Source organism: Tasmannia lanceolata, unplaced genomic scaffold (assembly GCF_043159265.1).
Source record: "Tasmannia lanceolata isolate RefF3 unplaced genomic scaffold, GAP_Taslan_0.1 ptg000006l, whole genome shotgun sequence".
Lineage (NCBI taxonomy): Eukaryota > Viridiplantae > Streptophyta > Magnoliopsida > Canellales > Winteraceae > Tasmannia > Tasmannia lanceolata.
This window is the reverse complement of record NW_027518683.1, coordinates 10,376,613-10,404,306: the sequence shown is the minus strand read 5'-3', so window position 1 is coordinate 10,404,306 and position 27,694 is coordinate 10,376,613. Positions and strand designations below refer to the sequence as shown.

Genomic DNA, 27,694 nt, shown 5'->3' with positions numbered 1-27,694 from the left:
TGTCAAACTAGAAGACGGTTTTTGCAAATAAAGCAAAGTAGAAGTCTTCTTTTGTAAAAAGCACTTTTATTTAAGAGGGTTGCCACCAAAACGAGATCCCATGCTGAAACATTCGCATAAAACAAAAAAAAAGTGGGGCGCGTGTCTCGACTATCGATCGGCCATACTCACCCCGTTTTTATTTTCTAGAAGGGATCCCGTTTTAGAAGTATTCATGTAAAATAGCTTTGGTGGAGTTTCGAGCTTGTTCTCTACCCATCTTGATACCGACGATTTCCAAAGCATTCTAACAGGTGGGTTTCCTTCGAAATTTTGATATTCTTCCATTTTTTTTTCAGCGTGTCTTATAGAGAATACTTTAGTTTAATCTTTCTAGTGTCTATATGTTACATTGGGATCAATATTCTCCTATTCAATTCCTAATTTTCTGTTTATATGATTTGATAGTTGCATCTATGTTTTTTTTTTTTCTTGTATTTGCTTGAAATTGAAGCCTCGAAAGAGTTCTAGGGTTTGGATTTGCTTGTTTATGTCTATATTTCTTTTCCTTTTTCATCCTTTTGTTTTTCTGTTGTTACAGTTCGTTGAGTGTAATTTCGACAAATTCTTTTATTATTTCATTGAAATTTTGAATTGAGAAATCATAGATTTTTTTTTCTCTGATGAGGTTTTGGGAAATTTGATTTTGTTCAATCGATATGAATTATAGGTTTTGTGAATGATTTTGATCAATTGATACTAATTAGGGCATGTCTTTTCTTCTTCTTCTTCTTTTCTTCTAACAAAACTTTGGGTAAAGATCTACTTTCTTCAATACATGCTTTATGATACAATCAGATGATAAATATATTTTTGTTTTTCTTTATACTTCAGATTTTTTGGATTTTGTGTTATCTAGCATTGGTTGTCTGAATCATGTAAAATCATTCCACTTTCATTAATAGAAATGAAAAAAATGTAGTTAAATGAAAGTAAGTTGTACATTTGAACCCCAGCAATACTTTTTAATTGTTTTTTTTTTTGCAATTTCTTTATCTATCCCTAGCTGTCTATAACCTTTGAGGTGGAATTTTTTGGCTATAGTTGTGCATACATTAGCCAAGCAATCACAAATTGTGCGGGCAAAAGTTATATTAATTTAGGGAATGATACTATGAAAAGCGCATGAGAAGCTTGTCCTAGGTCTACTCACATGTTGCCAGCATGATTCGGATACTTCATTTGATGAGACAAACACAGTTTATTATGATTGTGCATGCAAAAGCTATGTTAAGTTATGGAATGATACTATGAGAAGCTTTGTCCTAGGCCTACTCACATGATGTCATCACAATTCAGATACTTCATTTGAGGGGACTGATTTGAAGACAATATAATATGAAAGCCATCGTTCGGACATTTCTATCCATATGATCATAGAACTTGAATGTGGATAGGTGCTCAGTTTTTTCTTCAATATTCATCTGTGAGCCATTGACTGACAATTGGGATCATTTTTAGTACGATTTTCTGACTGTCATGTCTGCTAAAGAATCCATCAAATGAAGGGTTCAGATCATGTCAATGTCATGTGGTGGGCCCAAATCAAGGTTCCCTCATGCTTCTCATATTAAAGCTCCTTATATTATCATTCCCCTCATTTTAGTAGGAAATGTTGTTAAGTCCCCAAAAGCTTGTTGTTCTTGTCCTTCACTATTCATCCACAATTTTTATCGTCGATGTTTAGACTTTAACAACAAGTATCCACCTATAAAGTGACTTAAATTTTAAAAGATAGAAAAGGAAGCAGCCATATAGATAAGCAAAAGGGCAATTCCTGAGAGCAGAACCATATAGATAAGGGTTCACGCAAAATCTACACAGAAAGTACCTGACATATGGTTACCTGTTTATTAATTAGCTAAGCAGGGTGGTGGCAATTTGAGAAGCATGAGGAGGCGGCCTGGAATTTCTGGCTTGCAGACAGCAGCGGCTGCTCGGGTATTTGACTACTATCACTATTTTTATCGACATCCCTTTACTTTGGTGCCCACCTCTATGCTGACTGTATCTCTTCTATCATCAATTCAATTCCAATTGGATGGTTTTTGTAGGATCAATATAGATTACTTGGAGAAAATGTTGCCAAGATCAGAACAGATCTCATGAAGGAGCAGCTCACCACGTTCCGTTCTCAATTGGAAGAATTTGCTCGCAGACACAAGGTAAAAAGTTTTATTTTCATCATTTCCTTCCCTTTTTGCATTTTTTCGTAGGTAAGGTAGGATTGAACCTCCAACCTTTAGGTTGAAGAATGAAGCCTTGACCATTGAGCTTGAGGCTGGTGTTATACGAGTGTTTACATGTGCCTTTGGGTACTTTTCTAAATATGCTTTAGAGGAAAAAGATATGCGTTGGTGATGATCTCCACTTCCGATTCGCAATGATGGAAAGTCAAAAATGGCACATTGTTGATGACAATCCTTGTATGTGATTCACAATTGTTGGATCTCAAGAATGGCTTAAAGGTGAAAACTAACTTCCATCAGAAGTATTACCAAAAAATAAAGAAAAAATGAGTAGAGCAGTAATACTGTTCAAACAGAGTAGATACAGAAAAATACAGAAAGTAAAAAGCCAAATCTTAATTTGCAGCAGTACATAAATAGTAATTAGAAAATAAAAATAAGTTAGGAGAGGGTTGTACTTGTTCTCGCATCAGGAGTGAGAAAAGATGACAACAAAAATAGTTTACTCACTTTGATATTCATATTGCAATCTTATAGTCCCAACCATGGAAAACATTAAATCCTATGTGTAAAGACTCCTAAATATTAATAGTAATAAAATCACAAAAACCAACTCCAAATTAGAAAATTTAACCTAAAAATACTCTTCAGTTTTCACTCTTTTCCACCTATAACCAACCTTAACTCCCAAATTCAGTTAAAATTCCCAAAAAACATCTAAAATAACTATTGTCATATCTGGGAAATTTTAGCTCAAAAGAACATGGAAACGGTCCTAACTATGGCCATGTCAGGAAGATTTTTGTCAAAAGAAGATATATAAGGTTCACTTCCAACAGCATCTGCACAGTCCACAAGAGTCCCTGTTTCGATTATATTGGCCCATTTCATGTCTGAAGTTTTTGTATATGGAGTCCGTAATCTTCATCATCTCCCCTCCCTCCTATACTGGACAGAATCTACCCTCAAATTCAAGTCATCCGAATTCCAACAATGTGTCTACCATTTATTTCATTGCTGTGAGATTGATGTCCTAGCTCTCTATATCACCCTTCATCTCTACCTTGAACACTTTCCTGTTCTGCATCCTGATTATTATGATCTCAAAATCCATCTCATGAACTTTGTCCTGATTAATGTCTTCCATTTCTATTTTAGTCCCCCAAACTAGAAAGAAACCTCGATCATCCTCACCATTGTCATAAAATAGGGTACTCGTATATTCTAGTAGATTTTATCTTTTCCTTTTAATGTTCGTTGTGGGCAGACAATTCATTACCCCATTAAATTCACCTATGACCACCTCAGATTTTTTTTAGGATCCGTGAATCAAATGTGATTTCTGCCTCTTCCTCTGAATCCAACTTTTCCTTGCCATAAGGGTAGAAATCGGTATAGTAGAATATATTTCCATTTTAAACCATTTTCTAACTTCAGACTAGTCTCATAGCCCAATAACACTTGATAAACTCAGAAAATCCACTTGATAAACTCAGAAAATCTGTTGTAACCTATCAAATTAATTTGAAACTCAAACTTACCTAAAATTATATGATAGACTATCTAGAGATTATAGACACCTCTAAAAATTATGGAAAAATAATCATAATTTGTCTATATTGAGAACGGCTTGATCCCCTGAATTTCAATTGAAATGGACCACGTGTTTTTGGGACATGAACTTTGTGTGTGTGTGGCAAGAATTAATCCATGAGCATGGCACCTAACTATTGATTTTGTGGGTGTAGATTAATTTGTGAACACTTTTTTCGTAAGTAATTATATTCTTTTTTATGGGAAAATGAAACATAATTGCTCCTGTTGATAATGTTGTACCACCAGATTATTTATTGAAACAAAGCACCAAATCAGTAAATCTATGTACAAAACTGGGAATTTCTTTTCTTTTTTTGAAAGGAAACAATAAATTTTATTAAGATGGCATGGGGACAAGATGTCCCAAATACAAAATCAAAGAGGGCAATGCGGCACAAAGTGCCAACTAAGAGCCTAGGGAATCAATACATATTACATTTGTTCCCGATGCAAACGCCCTTCTTTAGCCAGTGAATCCGCCATTGAGTTGGCAGTTCTCCTCCGATGAATTAGGTGCAGATGAATACTCCTAACAAGATCCCGAATTTCATCCAGGATGAACTGTAATCTCCATGGTCCACCACCTTGACTACCGGCCCATGCTATTACATTGGAGGAATCCCCCTCAACAATCAATGGACCTAAGTTGTGGGTAGCATACCAACGAAGACCGAAAATCAGTCCCCTTGCCTCAGCTTCGTTGGCATCACAGGATCCCGCCGTTCCAGAATATGACATAATGGTTCTGCGAGAGTGATCGCGTATCAAACCCCCAAAGCCTACTGGTCCAGGGTTACCAAGGGAACTTCCATCGAAATTAAGTTTTAACCATTCTTCCTCAGGAGCAACCCACTGCGGAGTATAGGATCCGAGGCCTTTTTTTGTTCAGAATTGCATTCCAGTTTCTCAAAGCGCTCCCAGTAGAGTATGAGAATTTTCCTTTTGCCTTCGCCCAAGTGATAAGGGACAGCTTTATCTCCAGTGTAATGTGCCTCCAATGCCTACCTTTGTCGGAGAATACTCGATTGTTTCATTCCTTCCAGATGTGCCATATAATTGCAAAAGGCAAAGGCAAAGGCTTCCATAATGTTTCACCCACCCAGGCAGCTGAGAAAATAGCCTTCGCCCAAGTGATAAGGGACAGCTTTATCTCCAGTGTAATGTGCCTCCAATGCCTACCTTTGTCGGAGAATACTTGATTGTTTCATTCCTTCCAGATGTGCCATATAATTGCAAAAGGCAAAGGCTTCCATAATGTTTCACCCAGGCAGCTGAGAAAATACGCCCTCCAATTTAGGATAACATCAGAGACCTCCCACGGCATTACCCATAGAATACCGAAAGACAGAAAACATGGTGTTCCAAATACATGATGAGTATGGGCAGTGAATAAATAGGTGATCAATGTTCTCCTCCGCTTCGCAACATAGGACACATCTACTGGCTAGATGTAGACTCCGTTGTTTTAGACGGTCAAAAGTATTGATACATTTCTGCGATACGGTCCAGGCAAAAGCCGATATCCTTGGCGGGATTTACTGTTGCCATATGTTAAGGCAGTGTGAGTCCCCCCGATTGTCATTGATCATATGTTGGAAAAAAGACTGGACCAAGAAATCTTCCTCCGATTCGGGTTGCCACAGGAGACGGTCCTCCTATGTAGGAGAGAAATAACAGCCCTCCAATAAGCTTAAGAGACATGCATAGTTATTAATTTCGTCATCTGTAAGATGGGTCCTTAACTGTATATCCCATACCAAATTTCCAGCCCCATTCCTTTTGTTAATGTAATCCACCACCAGAGCTTGTTGATCAAGAGCCAATCTATAGAGGTCCGGGAATCTGTCCTTAAGTGGCTGTTGCCCCACGCAAAGGTCCTGCCAAAACCGAATATTTTCTCCCTTACCAACTTTGAATCGGATCAGTGGAAGAAATTGTTCCTGAACGGAGCAAATTGATCTCCCTTAAGAAATTTGTTTCTTAATCTCAATCTCCCAATCCCAAGCCCACCATTCTTTTTTGACCGATACACCATATCCCACCTGAGCAGATGTTTAAGTTTTTTGTCCTTTTCCAATCCCTCTCAAAGAAAATCCCTCTGCAATTTCTCGATTCTCTTCGCCACCGATGCCGGAATTTTGAATAAAGACATGAAATAGACAGGCATATTGGCCATGGCTGCCTTGATCAAAGTGATTCTGCCTCCAAATGACAAATATTTTTTCTTCCAAGATGCCAACTTCCTTTCAATCCTTTCCACAACAGGATCCCATTGAGTTTTCGATGGAACCCCAAAACCCAACGGAAGCCCAAGATGTGAGATGGGAAGTGATGTTGCCGAACAACCAATTACATCAGCATGAACCAAGAGATCGTTGATGTCAACATTGATACCCGCAATCGTACTCTTGTGCATATTAATTTCTAGATAGTACTGTTACACTGCATGCTTATTTCCATTGTATGTAGACTCGGTACGTCTTTTACGTTGATAGAAATAATTTATGAGGAAAAAAAATTTTGGATCATCTTTGAATGTTCTGTGCTTTTCTATCTACCATCTACCTGTATTCTGTTTTTCTTATGGAATGTCATGCATAATTACATAGTATTTGTGATCTTAGAACAAGCTTGATGCTTTGAATAGCTTCTTTCATGACCAAAATTTCAAAAAGTTAGTTTAAAATTGTATGATGCTTTCATGACGGGGTTTCTAGAGAGGTATTGGAGCTGTTTGATTTCCTACCTCCTTAATGCCTGTCTTTTTTCTTATGTCTCAGAGGATGCCCTTTGTACTTCTTTTGTTTTCTTTCTTTTTTATTCGCATGTACTGACCATTTTGGTCTTTGCTTGCTTTTAATGCAACCTTCCAACGTTCAAAAAAAAAAAAAAAAAACTTGTATGATATTTTGTATAGCCTCTAAATGATTATGTTGAAGTTAACATTTCATTGGGCCACTGCAGAATGACATTCGTAAGAATCCAGCATTCAGGTCACAATTCCATGAGATGTGTGCGAAGGTTGGAGTGGATCCTCTAGCTTCGAACAAGGGATTCTGGGCAGAGTTGTTGGGGATTGGTGACTTCTACTATGAACTTGGTCAGTATCAATCTTCTTTGTCCTTAGATCTTATCTTATTTAAATTTGTATGAGCTAGTTCACTGCTTTTTATGAATTGGCTACGCTTTTTGGTGCAAACAACATGAATATTTATAAGGATGATGAAGATGTTTGAAAAATGAATAAATGAACATTTATTAGTCAGAGGGAGCTGTTTTAGTGTTATGTTACTTGTAATTATTAAAATAACTCGAGTGAATCAAATACCTGCTGAGTTGACTTGTTTTTGGCCCTACAGAGTCAGTAAAACCCACCTTTTGCTCTCTCCGAGTCAATAAAAAACTTGCCTCGCCAATCATTCACTGGTGTGAGTTGTCAGTTTTACCCTGGACGAGCTCTTCTCTGAATGCGCTATCAAGTTCATGTAGCATTACAATCAAGCTATTGATAATTGTCTTGACTCATTTTACATGATAATCTAATGGAATCATAAGTATTGTAATGCAATCAGATATGACGGAAAAAAACACAAATAATCTAATGAAAGTCAGAGTGCCAGATTTTAAGCTAAAGATGAGCTAAAACCACCCACATCTTAATCCCACATCACATGCGAAAGGAAAACAATATGCAGAGCAAGCAAAAGGCTTCAAAATTCATCAGATATCCATACAAAGTTGGATGAAAATAACAAGGGAGCATTAGGGCTGCACACCAAAACAGATCTCAACCCTCTTATATTGTAATCTAATGGCTGCAAGTTTAACTTAATAAAAAATGTCTAGGACTGTCTAAACTACCCTTAATGAAGTCACATGCTCACATAAAAAGTCACATCACCTTTAAAGGAAAACGAAAGATCGAAATACCCTTATATATCAAAAGATATCCCCTTTTAACTAGCTGCTTTGTTTCTGATTTTTACCCTTATTTGGATGTTCAAAATCAAACAAAAATTGCTATGCCAACTGTACTGCATCATGTTGTATGACAAAATCATAGGATTTGAATAATATCGGTCTGTTCTTAATCCAATCAAATTATGTTGCATGCACCCATTAGTTGGAGCCAGAATTCTAGGATAATGTGGCTTAGAGAGGGTAATAGAAATACAGTTTTTCTACAATCACGTTGTTCACCCCATCTCTCATCGAAAACTTTAGTCCTTGGTAGACCGCACTTGCATGCATCCATTAGTTGGAGCCAGAATTCTAGGATAACATGGCTTAGAGAGGGTAATAGATATACAGTTTTTCTACAATCACGTTGCTCACCCCATCTCTAATCGAAAGCTTTAGTCCTTGGTAGACCGCACTTGCACGGACCCATTAGTTGGAGCCAGAATTCTAGGATAATGTGGCATAGAGAAGGTAATAGAAATTTAGTTTTTCTACAATCACGTTGTTCACCCCATCTCTAATCAAAAGCTTTAGTCCTTGGTAGACCACACAAACTTGAAACTTCTGCTTCCGTTGCATCCACCACACCAATGGGGCCTTCAAAAGCCTAGAGAAACACCCATGGAGATTTGATAGGCTGTTTGATGAAATGTATGATTGGGTGAAATCCACTCCCTTGGTATTCCACCATGTGTTGCGCTCAGCGAACTCAGAAGCGGATGGTTTAGCTAGAGAGGGTGTCTCTATGGAACCCTTGGCCTTATTCAACTCTCTCCCACCATGATTGTATTTTATTTATTTGCTGTATTTTTTCTTCTTTTCTATTTCAGCCTTGACCATCTCGGTCTTTTTTAATAGATTGGCTACCCTTTTCAAAAAAAAAAAAAAAAAAAGTACAGTTTTTTCCTTTGCTAGTTGAATACTCGAAGTATACTTTAGATTCATTATATCATGGATGAGAGCTGAATGGTGGAGAAAGAAGCGGTCGAAGAAATCATTGAGAGCTATCAGTGGATGCTTTATTCTAGATAAAACGTGTGTTGACAATCTTATACGACATGGTTTTCAAAAATATTTGTGATGAGCTTACTTGTTGGTTAAAAATAGTTTAAGAAGGAAATTAGAAATCGATTTTTAGTATTGATAAAGACAAAGCTCTGGGTCCTAATGGCATTCCCGTGTCCTTTTTTCAAGAATTTTGGGACCTTCTCACAAGGGCATTGCTGGTTGCTTTCTTGAGGGAATTTTACTCGAGGGTTTTGTTTTAGAACAAAAGATCTAATTCTACTTTTTTTACAAGAAGAAGGGGCAATGGAAGTTAGGGACATATGTCCCATTACTTCAGTATGTGCCTTAAAGGAGGTGTTGATGGAAAGTTTCCATTTTTGTCAAGGTAGCTTTGTTGACGAAAGACAAATGATGGTTTCTAATTGCAAAAGAATATTTGATTCATAGTTGCAGGAAACACCTAAGGTAAGCGGGAAACGCATTTTCGTGGAAACGTGTTTCTGAAATGGGTACGAAACGGATTTAAAAAAAACGTGAAACGATTGTGAAATGCCTAGGGAATGCCAAAACCATTTCGGGGAAACGTATGGGAAACGTTTGGGAAACTCGTTTCCCCATTCTTGCAAACATGTTTCTAAGAATGGGAAACGCTCGTTTTCGTATCTTGAAAATGAGTTTCCAAGAATGGGGAAACAGTTTTTTTTTTTTCATGGAAACACGTTTTCTTGAATTTTTTTTACTTTTTAAGGGTGTATAAATGGAACCCTTTAGTTTACTGTGGACAGCCCCATCTAGTCTAAAAAGAGGAGTCATAAATACACTATAGAGGGCTGTCCCTAGTAAAAAAATGGGGCGGATATATACATTTTTTAAGTTTTAAACGTTTCCAAAATGTTTCCCCTTGCGTTTCCCTCCCATTTCCCATACTTTTCTCAAACGTTTCCCAATAGTTTCATAAACGTTTCCCTTGCATTTCCCGAGATGTCTCCCAATGCATTTCACATGAGTTCTTCTTTCTTTTCCTATTTCTCGTTTCCCCTTTAATTTTTTTTACGTGTTTCTTGTTTCCGTTTCATGTTTCGTTTCCCGTATCCGTTTCCCGACCTGGTAACTATGGTTTGCTTCAAGGACTCACGAAGGTTGATGGGGTACTTTCTGCAAGGTGGAGCTTGAAAAGGCATTGGCCATTTTCAGTGGGAATTTCTAGACTGTTATGATGATGTGTTTGGTGCCAAGGTTTAAAATTTCGGTTTCGGTACCGGTTTTGGCCCCTGGAATTTCGAAATTTCGGTCGAAATCTGGTACATAACCCGAAACGAATATTTTATTCCATATTAAATTTCAGTAATTTCGGTTGAAATTTCGGTGAAATATTAAATTAATATTAAAAAAACAGATTTTTTGGGTCAAATTTTGGAAAAACCGAAATTTCTGTCATGACCGTTTTGGTTTTGATGCATTTCGGTGTCGGTCTCCACCGAAATCGATTTCGGTCGAAATTTAAAACCATGTTTGGTGCTAGATGAAGTGAATTTGCGGATGTGTTTCCCAACTCAGGGGTGACTAATGCCTGGTTAGGCAAGATCAAAATGAGGTGTCTACTGGTACTACCAATATTCATTTGCTTAGCAACAACTAGCCAACGACCTGGCCAGAGCCTAGGTCCTCCTCCTCTAGGGGATCCTTGTGGTACCTGCACCTCCCACGAGCACATGTTCACAGCAGGTCTCACTATATTCCCGTGGTTCATGATCCACTTCGTTCTCTCATCTGCCTTAAAACGTTGTAGATATCAGATTTATGGGCAATATTATCATCACTGCTTCAATGCACAGTATCAACAGAACTAACCAATGGCACTCGCTCATTATATGCGGGGGTCTTTCTTTCAACGCCCTCTGAATCTTCTTGGGTGCTGGACATGGCTTCCATCCCTTCATATTTCAGATGCCATCCCTTCATATTTCAGATGATTCAGGTATTCTACCATCAGTAGTTTCTTTCTTTCTTTTTAAATGACAAAAAATTCATTAGAAAAACAGACCGAGAAGGGCTGAGGAAGAAGTACAAGAAAAGATCAAATCAAGGGCCATACCCAAAGTTCAAGGAGGAAGAAAGTCGAATTGCTCCAATCTCTTTATGAATACTCCGTCTCTAGCCAATTTATCCGCCTCACCATTAGCAGACCTCTTGACATGATGTGCAGACAAAATTGAACCTCCCACCCTATTGTGGATTTCATCAGAGAGAACGGCAAATCTTCAAGGAATTGAATGTGTTCCTTTAAGCCTCCTGATCGTGTTCAAAGAATCCCTTTCTATTTCCACCTTCTCCCATTCTATATTTTGTATTAGTTTTATTCCATGGTGGATGGCCTGTACTTCCGTTTCATTGGCAGCCCATATCACGGTCCCTTGGTCATCTGTCAAAAGACCCATCAGTAGTTTCTTATTTTGGCTCTTCTCGGATTGTCATGGTGATGGGTATTCTTTACACATCACTGATGTTTGTTCACCTTCCATTCCATATTATTTTGGTTTTTTTCCGGTTTAATGTTTATTTTAGCCAGTGTCCAACATAAACTTTTGTCCGTTATAGCTTCACCATTACTCTGTTTTTACTCCTTTGTCTTTGTGAAGAATGTGCTTTTAGGGAATCTACTTGCTAAAAGATTTGGCCAAAGCAATGTATATATCTTGTCCGCACCACGAGTTTCAAAGTCTCCTTCACAGTCCATCATAGAAGTTTTCTTACTTTCTCCATTGTCTATCTCATGCAGTTTGGCATCATCGTCTTGCACGCACCAATGATCGAGTTGCACGCACCAATATCTTGGGTTGTTTTACTTTGTTGAAGCTTTTTTTTTTGTTTTTGAAAGTTGACACATTTATTGATAACAAATGTACAGAAGATATGGGCCCTCCCCTCCAATTACAGAATAAAAACCAAAAACAAAATAACCCAGGTATACACTAACCCAACCTACGAATCCCAGATTGAGAGAAAAAAAACACGGATAACAGATGACTCGATACGCGAAAGACCACGGTCTCTCAAGCAACACGAGTACTACATTAATCAGGCCCTATTCCCTCATCCAATCGGAATAAATCCTCCTTCCAAACGACGGTAATACCCCCAACGGCTCCTGCATATTTTGAGCACCAAAGACCAAAGACGATTGTTTTGACCCCAAATCTCATAGATAGTATTCTCCGCCACCCCCCCCCCCCCCCCCCCCCCCCCCGTAACTATGATTCAATGATATCCAAACTGTCAGGTTTTCTACTATGACAGATTTCCTTTGCTGCCCAGCTTCTTCCGCCAACTTTGTTGAAGCTTTTTAACCTTCAGCTCTTATATGACTAGCTTACTAAATACAAGGCATCATTGCAAGTGACTTCATTATGTAGATTCTTAGCAGGCAGAAGTTAATCTTTATTTTTTGTTCATTCGTTAGGTGACTGCTATGGAATGGTGAAACAGTGCGAATATTTGAATGTGGAGAACAAAAACTCCCCTTTTAAAGACTGCTGATTCGCAGAGTCCTCAACCACTCTAGAATCAGTATTGCTATGTAAATTAATTTGTCGTCTATTCATTTTGGTTGTATAAAAGATAATGCCAGTGGTTTTCACAAATGATATAAGTTTCAATTCAAGCATCCATCTTTTAATAGAAGAACTACTAAGATTAAGTTACATACTTGGCTAGGCAGGAGTACAAATTGTAGACATTTGCTTGGCTACTAGATCCCACAACGGAGGTTTGATCAACTTGCAGGAACTCTGTAGTCTACTCTGTCAAAGGAGAAAAACTGCTCGTGAATCAATATCTGAAGATGACTGCTTGCGTGCTATAAGCAAATTGAAGGTACTATATTGAAACCTAATTGTTTTGTCTAGTGTTATTTGTTGAAAATACTAAAATTTAGTTAGTATATTTCTTGTGAATTCACTGTTTTTTAGTTATGATGAGCACATTCACTTTAGAATCTGCGTTCTGAACTCTAGATTATATTTCCCTGTTAAACTAACTTTCTCGTGCTGGGTGATTCTGATGCTTGATTTATGAATTTTCTAGGCATTGGGCAGTGGTTTTGAGGTGATTTCTGTTGGAAAGAAAAAACTTGTGCGTTCAGTTCCTACTGAGCTGAACAAAGACCATAATGAAATTCTGGAGCTGGCTCAGGTTTGTTTCTAATTCAAGTAACCCTCATTTCAGATAGCAGCTTCATAATTTTCTATGCCTTTGTCTAGAGTTAATTAAGTTTTCATTGAGCATTCTTTCCCTTTTAAACAATTTGTTGATACAAGGTTTGTAATATTTAAGGTCAGTTTAATCATTTTTATAGAGAGAGAGAGAGAGAGAGAGAGAGAGAGAGAGATTTAAATGTTATTTTAGGCTAAGGAAAATAACTGACTGACCAAAATAAAATGGTAGAGAGAGAGAGGTGCTGGTTTGGCTTTGTTTTGTCCACTCTCCTGAAAGTATTTAGGATGGGTGAAGGTTATCTTAAAACCGTTTTTCCCACTATTATGCAAGTATTTAGGATGGGTGGAGGTTATCATGTAGATTTGTTGTTTAAGCTTCTGGAAAAAGATCCACATAAGCTTCATTTGACTTAAAGTTGAGGTTAAAATTGTGAGGAAATGTGTCCGAAGTTTATGGGAACTGCACTTTCCTTAAATATGGGAAGCGAGAAAAACTTAACTTCCGAAGCGAGATTTTGGGAAGCCAGCTTCCCATCCAACTAGTAAATTTGTGGCAACTATGTGCTAAACATGCTTGGATACCACATTTAAAGTATCTGTGTATCATAGTGTGGCCATGCCCTTGCTTTTCAAATGCTCATGTCTGCCATCCTGCAGATAATCTATACCCAGTAACAAATTTCTTTGGCTCAACTCCCATATATGTCTGTATATAACTAATTACACTGAATATGCTTTTTTCGGTAATTTGAAAATGTGAGTAATTTGAAAATGTTCTTAGGTAGTAATGCACGAATATGTTTACATTACATACATAAAACACACCCGGGTCTTGTATAATGCATGAATTCTTTACAAAATGTACCAACAATTTTGTACATACCATGTACCAAACTAATTGGTCTGAAATCCCTGATTCCAATGGTGAAACCGGATTGGCAATGTGGAAGCTAAGTCCCTATGCGGCTGTCTGGAACATATGGAAAGAAAGGAACAGCAGAATCTTTGATGACGCATCATTAGGGGTGAATAGGGTCAAGCTAAAAGTTAAGTGGAGTTGATTTCCTGGGTAAAGCAGAAGAAGAAGATCAATTACGGCACTGTGGAGATCCTACGGAATTGGAACGCTATAATATGAGAACGGAAAATGACGGCAAAGAGTCAACCCAGATGGGTGGCACCACCCGCGGGGTTTTTTTAAGTTGAGTTTTGATGGAAGTGTCATTGGCAACCCGGGTCCAGCTGGCATTGGTGGTGTCATTCGAGATTCTAACGGAAAGCCTATTATGTCATTTTCAGGGCCGGCGGGGATCTGCGATGCCAATGAAGCCGAGGTTAGAGCTTTACTATATAGGTTGAGATGGTTCTATCAGAATCAGAGGGGGCAACTGATGGTGGAGGGTGACTTGGTCAACGCTATATCCTGGGCAAAAGACAGGTCAGGGGGGCGTGGAAGCTTCATCATTGAATCTCAGAAGTCAGGGACTTAGCGAGAGTCATCCAGCCTCAGATCTCTCATAGGATAAGAACTGCGAATGAAACGGCAGATGGGCTAGCCAAAGCAGGTGTATGGTTAGAAGCCATGTCAGTGGTTCTTGAACCAGACATAACGACGCTTTAACACAGCTAACTATTTGTAATCTTTTGGCACATAGTAGTGGGGATGTAATGGTTGTATGTTGGGGGACATCTTGTCCCCGTTTTTCTGATATTGGAATAATAAAAGTCATCTTTCAAAAAAAAACAAAAAACAAAAAAAAACAAAAAATACAAGGCCATATATGGTATTTTATTCCCCGCAATACTCAACGCTGATTCCAACCCCCCTAGCAACCACAAAACGAAGCTCATTATTCTATATAAACCAAGAGTTTTTTTATTTGCAACCTACATGGTAGGAATTTGTAGCACTTTTATGAAATCTAGATTGCAGAAATCAATACGAAGCAGTATAGGGCAAGGTTCATAACCCAACGCCAAGTGATCCACGGGGATTTTCAGTATATGTTATTTAGATACCATGATATGATATTATGTTTTTAATGTTTTCTAGGGCCATTCCCTGTTCACTTCTTCTCACTACAAAACCTGGGGTATAAGTTCAGACACATTTCAAGGACAATGTTATAGCAGTGTTATCATGGGCTCAATGGGCTCATATATTACACTGAACTGTGCCAGTAGTTTTAAGTTCTCACTGGTTTTCCATTTAGTCTCTAATTGTTAAAGTTTCTGTTCAGAAAACATAAATTGTATCTGTAGAATTCTATCGACCATTATCTATATAGAAAGTAGAAAACTGAGATATATATTATCATACGTGCTAGTATTGTATACTTTCAACAGTTAACTCCCAAGGACATGCCATTTCAAAACTATAGTAATTCCTTTCAGCATCTTTTCTTGGCTGTTAGCATTTTCTACTGTTGGTTATTTTCTAAGCATTTTCCCACTTGCTCAGGCTCAAGGTTATGTAACTGTGGAAGAGCTTGAGAGGCGACTTTCATGGTCATCTGGCCGTGCCATTGATGCTCTTGAGACTCTGTTGAAAGTAAGTGTCACCTCCTCATTCCTATCGCTTTTGATTCTCTATAATCCTTGTTTGAGTTGTTTCTGAATTCCATCATTGAATAACACAGGATGGTCTTTCAATGATTGATGATGGCCATAGAGATGGGAAACGCCGCTACTGGTTTCCTTGTGTTGCTTCTATTTCTGTTGTTGTTGGAGCTGACTCGTAGGATATCTGAGTTTTTCTTTTTCTGTCACACAGTATTAGGTTTAAGTTTCCAAGTATAATTATTTCTGTAAACTGGTTCCATTGATCTGCTTGGAACATATCCAAAAAGCCCAAAATGGCAAAACTGATGCCCTCAACTCATCGTATTCCGATTCGGTTTCACAGTTTTTTACACATGCACATGCAAAAATCAATAAACTCTTCTCTTTATTTAAATGTCTCTGATTGGCTGTTGAAGGCTTGTTGCGAATTGTAACAGAGAATTAGGTGGGTGCCACTAGGTGGTTAAATTTCTTAGATGGGTGCCACTAGGTGGAAAGATCTATAAAATTCTCACCCTAGTAGCATGACATAATTAGGATCAGTATGACCGAAATATATATCAAATTCTAAGCACCTTACGTCTGTTAAATTGCACAATTTGTGGGGTTTACTAGGTGTTTTGACCAATTTTGAGGTGTCACATCATATACCTGTAGTGTTTGGTTGTAAGTTTTAATTCAAACTACTAGGAGACTACCTGCCTCGCATGTCCCTTGTTGGCCCATGTAAGACTTTTGTTCCCCACGAAACTACTTGAAAAAAGGTAGTTTTTTGCTAGCAGGGTCTTGGGATTTAACACTTTTTTCTCCTCTCTTTATATTGGTAATGACACCCCTACACTCTGCACCAGGAAACGACAACCAAACCCTTCTCTACAAGGAGAATACTTTTACTTCAGTTGACAACCAAACACTACTTACAGTATTCTACAAGGAGACTATTTCACTGCGATTTGAGTTCTAACTCACCACTACTCTCCAACCAGACTGACCCTGGCATTTTCTAACGTTTTGATTTGCACTTGTCTACTCAACTGTTATAGGTTGTTACCTTTCCCAAATTACTATCAAAGTCCATTCAGAAAAGTGAAAAACAACATGGGTGCCATGATGTAAAGAAGGTGGTGGGGGTGTAAATGCTGTCTTTTTTTAGGAGAAAAGACGATGAGGGGGTGGAAATTGTGTGAGTTCAGAATGCGATGAATGCAAAGCATGTGAGTGCTGTTTGCCATTAACCAGGACTTAAGGACCTTTGCAGGTCAATAACGACTGAATAGAAAGAGAAAGGTATTTAAAAGAGGTGAGTCCCCCACCTTTGATGAAGAACCGCTCAAGTGAGAGACATTGTTCGAAATTTCAGTCGCATTATTAAGGCATGGAAAGGGGAAGACGTGATTGCAAAAGATTAGTTGACTGACCGTTTATGAACAAGTTCCAAAATATTTAAATTTCTTCCAAAAAAGACTACGAAACGTATGAGCTATATGATAACAAGTCGACAAGATAACACACGTACATAACTACAAATGCGATAAAAGAGTGGGCCCGAGTATCACAAGGATTGACAAACCAGGATCTTCTACTTGGGCCTTTAGATTGTGATAACAACATAATTTTGAGTCCAATAATCAGTTTGGGCCTTGGGGCCCATAATTGATTGTCGCAATCTAAAACGAAGTAACGAACGGAGCCTTAATTCAATTTTGAGTCCAATAATCTGTCGTGGACTCAAGATCGATTCTCAAAATCCAAAACAAACAAGATTTAAGCAATCGGTGGCGGAAGCTTGTCTTTTATTTGTTTGAAACAGTCGTCAAAGGTTATTACAGTTCCCAAAATGCTCATACAAGCGGATTAAAACAGAAAAGACAAGCTTAGTTTGTGCAATTATTAAAACATGGTAGTGCCAATTTCAGTACCCAAAAGGAAAAATCTAGTTCAATCGTAAGAATTAGGGCACTAGTGAAAAATCTCAAAACATGTGCCTATACCACTTTTCCCACACAAATGTAAGAGTAAAGAAATAATTAATGCACTTTGGTGACATGATCCAATTGGAGCTTCTTTTGTTAAGGGCACCCTTCAGTTTAGCATTCCCGGTGTGGAAACCTCACATTTTGTCATTTCATGAAATATTGGTGGAGCCACCGACGAATGCTCCTAGTCAAGCACCTGAGAGGCAACTGGACCTCAAGGGGAACGTCTTTTGCTCACTCAGACCCAACTGGACCTCAACTGGACCCCAATGCAGAAATTCCTAAATTCCACACAAGGAGTTCGTCACCACACCCAGACACCTTTCATTCTCACTCTCAAGCAGTCTGATTGACCCATTAGAAAATACCTATTGAACCAATCACAGGGATACCATTCACATCCACCCTGTCGGACCAGATACAGGCACACAACTAGGACTCATGACCATTCGAAAATCACAATCAATGACTCCAGTTCTCCCTAGAATACACAATAAATGGGGAATCCAACCGTACATAATGGAAATAAATAAATGTAAGTATGCTAGGTGAGGTCTAAATTTAGCGAAATCAAGCGCCAACTACCTCAGATCAGAGCCTCGAAGGACGAAAGAACCTGATCGATCGAGATTTTCTGATTCAATCCACACAAATTTGGACAATCCAACAGGATCGATAGCTCAGCTCCCCCTCCGTGCTTCTCTAAAGGGCCATAGTGGTTTGAGATTGATTCAGAGACATCAGACATGTGTCTGTGAAACAACCAATTACTCCAGAAGCTCATGTGTGGCCCCTCTTTCCTTGGGTTGGCTGTACACGTAGATTTTTAATATCTAAGTTCTGTTGGGTTTTGAACTAGGGACCTGTCGTGAGGCAATAGCTCTGGTACCATGTGGAAAAACCAATTACTCCAAAAGCATAAGATTTTAGAATTGTTGTTATTTGATCATTTATACTTTGGGAAATGCTAGCATCCATCGCAAAAGGCATTTCACAGCTGGTCCGTTGCACGTCAGACCAGCCACCTCTTGAATGTAGACAAAAGCTTATACTTTAGCAGATTCTAATGCAATAAATAAATAAATAACCATAAACCATGAATGGTTTTTGTTAAAATTAGGTGGATTTTAGAAACAAGAGAAAATCTTTGTAAAAAGCTGAAAATTTTCTTTAAATTGCAAACAGAGGAATATTTATTAGATTGCAACACTAACAAGATCCCCATCAGCCAAACAGTAAAACAATTATTATTTCTTCTTTATGTTCTCACTAATCTTAAATTTTTATGATGAATCTCAACCATGCAACATCCATTCATGATCCAGTGGCTCAGATTTCTCCCTTTATAATTGACCATTTTACCATCAATCTGAGCCAATGAAAGGACGCCCTATGGGTTTCTTATTGTATCACTCAACTCGCATGGAGAAGACTAAATTTTAAAATAATTTAGGGTGATATCAGCTGATATCAGCCCTAATTACCTAAGATTAGTCCTCGCCCCTGGTCAATGTTCAATCAAGGGATGAGGTTTACAGGGCCACAATGACCAAAATACCCATTTGGAGCACTTGCATGCCTACATTGATCATGTTTGCAGAATGCCCACATACTTGCGGAACTTTTAAAAAATGGAAGTAATATATGCATCCCTTTTTTTTTCATGGGACAGACCAACCTAGTGTATTTATGACCATGGTTTTAAATTTCGACCGAAATCCGACCGACACCGAAACCACCCAAAACCAAAATGGTCATTTATTTCGGTTGAAATTTCGGTTTTTCCGAAATTTGACCCAAAAAATCTGTGTTTTTTTTAAAATTAATTTAACATTTCACCGAAAAATATTGGTTTCAATTTTTGTACTAGATTTCGACCGAAATTTTGAAATTTCAAGGTCCGAAACAGGCCACCGAAACCGAAATTTTAAACCTTGTTTTTTACTACTCTTTTATACTAGAGGGGGCTGTTCCAAGTTTAAAAAGGGACGAATATATCATTTCCATAAAAAAATTGATAATGGGTTAATCTGCATGATTAAATTTGGAGGCTTCATAGTGTGCAACTTTAAAATACAAGGGCTTAGATCTCTGAGGCTGATTTTTATGGGGGTATATTTTAAAAGTTCTTTGTGAAGGATATGTTTAAAAATGTATAATGAAATTTTCTACATTCATTGATATAAATTTCTTACGGTCATGAGAAGTTTGAAAATATCCTATCTGACTTCGTATATATTAATGCATTTAGTGATGGGCCGGTTTATCTTATTTGATATGCTTATACTATTTTTTATCAAACGGCCGGGCATGCCAAATTTCAAGGGTGTCTATATCATCCTGCATAAGATAATGTAACATAACTTAATTTACTATACAAATAGGTTGAAATCTATGTTAGAAGCAGCCATTGACTGTTAAAGCTAATCGGAGAATTGACATTATCTTTCATAAGACAAAAATTTAGATTAGAATATATTAGTTTTAGTAGCCAATCTAAGAGTTGCCGTGATAGAAAGAATATTGTAACTTAGTGATTTGATAGGCAATTTAGCGGAAAGCCATTTCAACAGCATTTGTAGCGAGCCACAAGTGACCATTGATGGCCAGTCCTCTCGCCATGTGCAAGGTCAACCATCTGGCCCTCATGCAGGGTGCGTAGGTAGTGACCCGTCCCTGTCCCACGCCCTCATCGGGCATCATTGTATCATTTTTTGTTTTTTATTTCAGACATCTATAACTCTCCTCATTTTTTCTTTTAAATGGTGAGTGAGACTTTATTAAAAGAAACGGAGTGTAGAAGATAAGCAACCTAGGTGGTCTATACAGAGTTACGTAAAAAAATCGCAACAAAATAAGAGGCATGTCAAGGAGGTAGAAAATCAATAACTCCCTTCTTTCTCCTCTATATTCTATTTTATTGGTATATTGTTCAAGTTCTTCTCATACTATAATTTAATGTAAATGAAAAAACAATGTTCTAGGAGAAGGGACCCACCCACATTGACGCTTTCAACCATTGTCAATTCTTGGGCATCGATAATTCCCTTCTGTATCCTTGGTTTGGAAATCTAGAACGATACGAAAGCCAGAAAATTGTAGGTATCACAGAAAGGTATGTGAAGAAGGTTCAAAAGAGGTTGGTACTCGAGCAAATCCTCTCAATTTGTCTACTAGGCTTTGTGCTAGTTTGCTATCACAGAGGATGAGAAAGAATGCATACCCCAAGAGTGTCATATGCTAATGCAATGGAAAGTGTCATGTAAGGTCATTGTATGTGAGCGACTAGCTAGATTTCTCACATGTACTCAAGTGTTGCTAGAAAGTACACGAAAAATTCATGTAAAGAGCATTGGAATTTGGTAATGTGGATACTAAGATACTTGAAGTATCTATTGAGAAGCAAAAGCAAATAGGGTATATAACCAGTTATGTTGATACATATTATGCAGGTGAGCTGGACAAGAGGAAGCCTACATCAATTGATAGCGGTTTATTCATACATGTGAGACTATTAGTTGGAAAGCTATGCTTCAGTTGGGAAATGTCTAATATACAATTGAGGCAGAGTACATGGAGGCTGCCAAGTAGGCTTGGTGGGTGTGGGTTACTCGTGAAGCTTGGGTTAAAATAGGATAATTAACATATATGGGGTTGTATCATGATAAGATCAATGACATCGAAGTTAGACATCATAGGAGTGGCGGGTGACATATTGTAAGATAAACTTTGCTCAAGAGTCACAGAAATGACAATTTGTGGATACACAGCTGACTACTATAAAGAAGTTCAAGTATTGATTGGAGTTTATCAAATTTTTACGGTGTTGAAAATTGCTTGAACATACACACACACACACACACACGCATATACCGATGAAAAGAAACAAGTGAGATGAAAAAATCACACACACACATATACTGATGAAAATAAACAAGTGAGATGAACAAATCACATAGATTGAGATGGAGATAGGATGGTGTATCTTTAAAATCTAAAGAAAAAAGAAAAAAAAGAAAGAAAGAAGACAGGATGAATAAGATAGAAATAAAAATAAATTTGAATAAAAAATAAAATGAGAAAAATCCTCAAGGAGGGAAAGCAAATTGGGAAAAACAACTGAAGTTTTTAGTTCAGCATTGCTTGGGAAGAAAATCTTAGGGAGGGGAAAGAGACTATAAATATGGGCTCTCCCCTCTTTCGAATCTTCTCCCCTCACACAAGACTCCACATATGTGAAGGCCATTGGTTTGGCCATTAAGGCTAGCCTGTAATAAAATAAAAATTTTATAATATAAAATATATAAGAAATAAGTAAGGGATTTGCTAGCATCCAGCGCAAAAGGCATTTCGCGGATGGGCTGTTGCATGTGAGAGCAACCACAGGCTCACTTTTCAGCAGATTTTGTATTCATTCATAAGGTGGCTGCTCTCACATGCAACAGCCCATCCACGAAACACCTTTTGCGATGGACGCTAGCAAATCCCAATAATAAATAAACTAACCATAAAGATTAAAGGTATAACCGTTGAAAGTAAATGGTCGATGTCTTAAGAGTTAAGAGAAAGCTTGAGTTTGCCTTGCCTACCTATCATTTTCCCTTCATTCTCAGTCTCTTCCACTAGTCACTTTGATCTTCCACCACATTCTTTCATTTGATATTTTTGCCAACAGTTTTTCAAAGAAATATTTCCTTTCTTGTTCACCATGAGGAGGGAGATAGGGTAAGGGACTGAGAGGGTTACTATTTAAGGATATATAATATCTTTCTTGTAAGGGATTTGCTAAGGAGCATTGCAGAAAGGCACTTCGCGGCCGGGTGTTGCATGCGAGAGCAGCCACCTCTGAAGAATTATATGAAAACGAAAAAGTGAGCCTGCTCTCAAATGCAACAGCCAGACGCGAAATGCCTTTCTGCGATGGTCCCTAGCAAATCCAGGAGTTTTAGCTTTTTGAGTCTTAAGTTCACACTTAACGAGAATTTATACGATTTCTCCCCACCTCCTCACATGCACGAGCAAAGAGGTAACAAAGGACCATACACTTTGTTTGTACGTATACCTCAGGGTAATGAAGTTTCCTCGTAAATGGAAGTAAAGCCAAATAATTAGGGCGGCGTCCCCGGTAAAAAAGCTGTACCACCTTCAAGCAAGTGAAGTAGTCAAATTCACCAACTGTAGCGATATGTATTCTGTCGTTTCTCCATAACGATAGCCCCACAAAAGGTTCAAAAAAACATTGATAAACCCTATAAGTAGACAAGAACCCATAACTCCAAATACCCAAAAAAAAAAAAAAAACGAAGGAAGAAGCTAATTAAACGCTTCGTCTTCCAAAGCTCCTTCCATGGTTTCCCATGTCGTTATCTTCCCTTTCCCAGCCAAAGGCCACACCATACCCTTACTAGACCTCACCAAAACCTTATCAAACCGTGGTCTAAAAGTAACCATAATCACCACCCCATCAAACTCACCCTTCATCCTCCAAACCATCAAAAACCACTCCCAAGTCCACGTCATCGAGCTCGAGTTCCCTCACGTTGAAGGACTACCAAAGGGGTGCGAGAGCACAGACCAACTCCCTTCTATGGACCTCCACACCACTTTCTCAATAGCCACCAAAACCCTTCAAAAACCCTTTGAACAAACCCTAAGCCAAATGTCCCTAGCCCGTGACCTACCCATTTGTGTGATCTCCGATTTCTTCATGGGTTGGACACTCGGCGTTTGTAAGAAATTCCACGTCCCTCGTCTTGCTTTCCACGGTATGGGTGTTTTCTCAATGGCCGTGTGTAAATCAGTATGTGTACACGCTCCACACAAGCATCTGAGTTCTGACTCGGAACGATTCACAGTGCCGGGTCTGCCGAGTTGCACTGAGTTCACACCGTCCGAGTTGCCTAAAGATGTTAAAGATTTTAACTTCAACGATCCTTCGTCAAAATTTCTTATGGAGATGGGAGAAGCAGATTTAGAGAGTTGGGGAGTGGTTATTAACAGTTTTTTGGAGGTTGATGCTGAGTATATATCGTGTCTAGAATCGTTCTACGAGGGTGGGGCCAAGCTATGGTTTGTAGGGCCCACCGTGTTGTACGACGAGATGGAGGAGGAAGATGGGGCCCACGAGTGCATCGAGTGGCTGAACGAGTATTATAAAACGGGGGGTGAGTCGGTTATGTACGTGTCATTTGGGACTCAGGCACGTGTCTCGGACGAGCAACTAGACGAGTCGGGGTACGGGTTGGAAATGTCGGGGTGTGCATTTATCTGGGTGATAAGATCGAGGACGTGGGTCCCACCTGAAGGGATGGAGGATAGGGTGAAAGAGAGGGGGTTGATGATAAGGGAGTGGGCCCACCAAAGGAGGATCCTGGCCCACCCTGCCACGCGTGGGTTTTTGAGCCATTGTGGGTGGAATTCGGTGTTGGAGAGCGTGGGTATGGGGGTGCCTATTTTGGCTTGGCCTATCATGGCTGAGCAGGGTTTGAATGCAAAGTTAGTGGTGGAGGAATTGAAAGTTGGAGAGATGATTATAGAGGGGGGTTTAGAGGAAGAGAGTTTTGTGAAGAGGGAGGTGATCTGTGAGAAAGTGAGAGAGTTGATGGGAGGAGAGATGGGGAGGAGAGCGAGAGAGAATGCTGAGGAGTTGGGTCGAGTGGCTAGGCAAGCTGTGGAAAAAGGTGGGTCTTCTTATAGGAGCTTAAGTGGGTTGATAGATGGTTTGGTTAGTCATAGTAAGGAGTAATCGGAGATTAAATAGAGAATATTTATGTTTTAATTTCTGTAGTTGAAAATCAGATTATGATAGGATTATAGGAATGCTTCATTAGGGAGCAACCTTTGTGATACACTAAATTTGCTTGTTTTATAGAATTATAAACCATAAAGATGCTCACGGTTTCATCCAGTTGCAGGGTTTTCTTCCCAAGGTCAAAGATAATGGAAGACTAATTGATAATTATTATAGGAAAATGATTTCAGCGCTCCAATGTTTTGATAAACATGCGCTCACTTGTTTGTCGTGTAGTATTTAAAGGGATTTAAGAGCTTTTTGAGAACCATAATATCCTCAAAACATCCTTTAAATACTTCACGACGAACATGTGACTGGAGCTCAGAAATCATTTCCCTTATTATAACCAATGAAAAATAAAATTTAACAGAGAGAAAGTACAGAAGTGACAACATAGGGGTTGTTTTTCAGGGAAATGATAATGACCCTCCGCATTAAATTTGGCTGTCGATATCTTCTTGGAAAATGTTACTGCGTTTATAGTTAAATAGAAGGTATAAAATAAATAGAACTTCCAGTCGCATAAGGAGCCTCTGTCAAACATCTTGGGATGGTTTCCCATGTGAAGGATTAATTAGTCGGTCTAAAATATACGCTCTTCTAGAGACCCGGCATTCAAAACACAATGTACATTCAGGGTGTAGCGGTGAACTAAAAATTTAAAACTAAAACTAAACAGGGAGGAGACAGGCCAACTAGTCTCTTTGGACTAGACGTCGTAAACGAATGGTTTTCGTTATCAACCTCTTACAGTATTAGTACGGGGTGTACCAATACAGCGAAACAAATCGATATGAAGATTCTACTAGAAAAAAAAAAAATTTCTTTGGTGGGTTTTTTGCTTGTATTTTGCTAGTAGTTTGCTGGTATGCCACATCACCAGACAAGGAGACGAGCCAAGTAGTCTCTAGTACTTTGAAGCTCTACATTAATAATTTGGTGATGCAGCAGCCAAAAATCCCACAAAACCCTAACAAAACCCGGGATATTGTGCAACCAAGCAGACCCTCAAGTATCTTGGAAAGGGAGCAGCCATTTTCAATGATCCAAACCATTTGTATGTTGAGGGATCAAATGCTTCAGTAAGGTGTGACCTCATTGTAGTACAACATGGTGGCCCTCCTACAGCATAGGGGTCCCACCCTTGACTACTTCACTTGAAAGGCCTTGCTTTGGAAATATATTTTACGGCCGGCCTAAAATTCAGACTGATAATCCAATATTACCATCCAATAACGATTAAATTTTATTGTGAACACTGATGGCAAAAACAAGATTTAAACAATTTACATTCAACGACAAACAATACACATTATTGAATGCATAATTGTGTGATCACTGTGATTTTTGAGCCACAGAAGATCCAAAGCAAGACCTATCAAGTGCACAGTTTGGATCAATGAATGGTGGGACCCACTCCTTTTCCAGCATTTCCAACCTTTCCAGCATTCCCCCATTCGTTAGGAACGTCCATCAAACATCTTATAATGGTTTTTCATGTGGAGAATTTATTAGTCCGTTTGAAATAGGGAACTCTTGTAGGACAAAGAGATGCGACATCATTCAAATTAAAGATTTTGGAAAGGGAGCTGGTATTTAATATTTAATTTCGGAGTTATATGATGTGGGCTGGAATATGTACAGGTGATGGTCGGTTGTTCAAAGATCGAAACTATTTGTTTGAAGAGGAATCAAATGCTTCAGTAGGGTGCTATCTCACTGTAGGACAACCCGGCCGCCGGCATAGGGGTCCCACGATTGACTGACCTAAACCGTTCACTTGATAGGCCATGCTGTCTCTTCATTACAGCCCAAAAATCAGACCAATAGTTTAATCTTAACACCCATTAAGCAAATAAGCCGTTCATCATTCAACGACAGACAATACACATGTTAGAGTAGATCAGATCTTATGAGATCTGACCAATGGATGAGTGAATAGATTGGGCAAGTAATTTAGATTATGATTATCTTTTCCTAATCAAATCTTTATCCATAACCATGTTTATCCCTTAGTGCTTATATTAAGCACTTATTATTGTTAATGGAAATCTTCCCAGATTAGTAAAATTCTATAATTTTTCATGGGATCAGATCTCGAGATTTTACAATCTTTTGTTCATCTTTTCCTAAAAATGACTGCATTTCCACCCTTTTCCTACTCCATTTCCTAAAAATTAAGAAAAGGATGGAAATGATATTCCCACTCCATTTCCGCCCCATTTGTTGTCTTTTCCTAAAAAAGTAGTAGGTAGCAACAAACAAAACATTTGTCACTTTAGAAAGACGCTAAGGTAGTTTAGTTTGTTCAACTCCCACATAGATAGAAGCTACCATTCTAGATGCTGACACGTGGGCAGTGGTGGTTGGCCAATTGGAGTATTTTGGATAGGAAAAGCTCCTTTAACCTTTACCTTTTGATTCATACAAGAGTTCTCCATCCTTTCTTTCATTTTGTTTGTGATACTAGAAAGATGGGAAAGGTCTGTTGTTCTGATGACGGCGATGGATTCGGTTTGATAGGAGTGGTAGTGGCTTTGGTCATAGCAATGGTGCTCTTCCTCCTTTGCCAACCCAAACGCAGAAGAAGAGTTGCAATCTGCCATTGCTCATAAGGTTAGTTGTGGAGTCATAAATGCAGAATTTGCTTGTTAAATGATTGAAACCCTGTGTGTGTATTCTCTGACTCTAGTGTTCTTTGGATGTCGAAGAGTAGCATTAGAGAGACATAATATGTGTGGATTTTATGTATTATTAATCTTGAATAAGATTGTTTATATGGAGGGTTTGATCCTAGGATTGTTTTGAGTTCATGAGGAAATGGATTTAGTTCTCTCTCTTTTCCTCTTGTATCCCTTTTTGTGAAAAATCTTAAATGTTCCACATTGCAGGTTAGTTAGTTCAGGCAAATCAAAATTCATAATACAAGGAAGAAAACAAGATTTATTTAGGTTAATTGATCAATGAGATTCGAGATGGATCCAAGTATGTCACAGTCAAGATTGTTATTCGGATCCTACTTTCCATGTCATGATCACGATCCATTTTAATTTAGATCGTCCATCGGAGTCTCTCATTATGTCCCACTAAGCTAAGTAAACAATTATTTTTTTAAAAAAAAGAGTTAGAATGGCAGTCCACTATTAATGTGTCTCTATGCATTTTCTTCTACTAAATTAAAATTTTATCTATGTTTAATATATATGTAAAATAATGCTTGTAAACAATAAAACTAATCAAAATTCTATACACAAATATAATGTATAACTATTATCAAAGAATAAATTACCCTAAAACCCCTTTCTCTTTTCCTTCGTGAAAGTATGAAATGAAACGACTGAAATTCGTGAAATCACA

At 38.3% G+C, this 27,694-nt stretch overlaps 2 protein-coding genes across 2 annotated transcripts; both read left to right on the top strand.

Annotated features, from left to right (window-relative positions):
• The first annotated feature begins 121 nt into the window (after positions 1–121).
• Positions 122–15,962, top strand: VPS22 (EAP30/Vps36 family protein). Its single transcript, XM_077382124.1, has 8 exons — positions 122–293; positions 1,901–1,980; positions 2,094–2,204; positions 6,789–6,924; positions 12,511–12,665; positions 12,876–12,983; positions 15,468–15,557; positions 15,646–15,962. The coding sequence occupies exons 2-8, from the start codon at positions 1,930–1,932 to the stop codon at positions 15,745–15,747; spliced, it is 753 nt and encodes a 250-aa protein (XP_077238239.1). The 5' UTR covers positions 122–293; positions 1,901–1,929; the 3' UTR covers positions 15,748–15,962.
• A 6,851-nt stretch (positions 15,963–22,813) lies between these two features.
• LOC143878346 (UDP-glucose flavonoid 3-O-glucosyltransferase 7-like) lies at positions 22,814–24,451 on the top strand. The gene has a single exon (XM_077380646.1). The coding sequence runs from the start codon at positions 22,892–22,894 to the stop codon at positions 24,287–24,289; it is 1,398 nt and encodes a 465-aa protein (XP_077236761.1). The 5' UTR covers positions 22,814–22,891; the 3' UTR covers positions 24,290–24,451.
• The last annotated feature ends 3,243 nt before the right edge of the window (positions 24,452–27,694 follow it).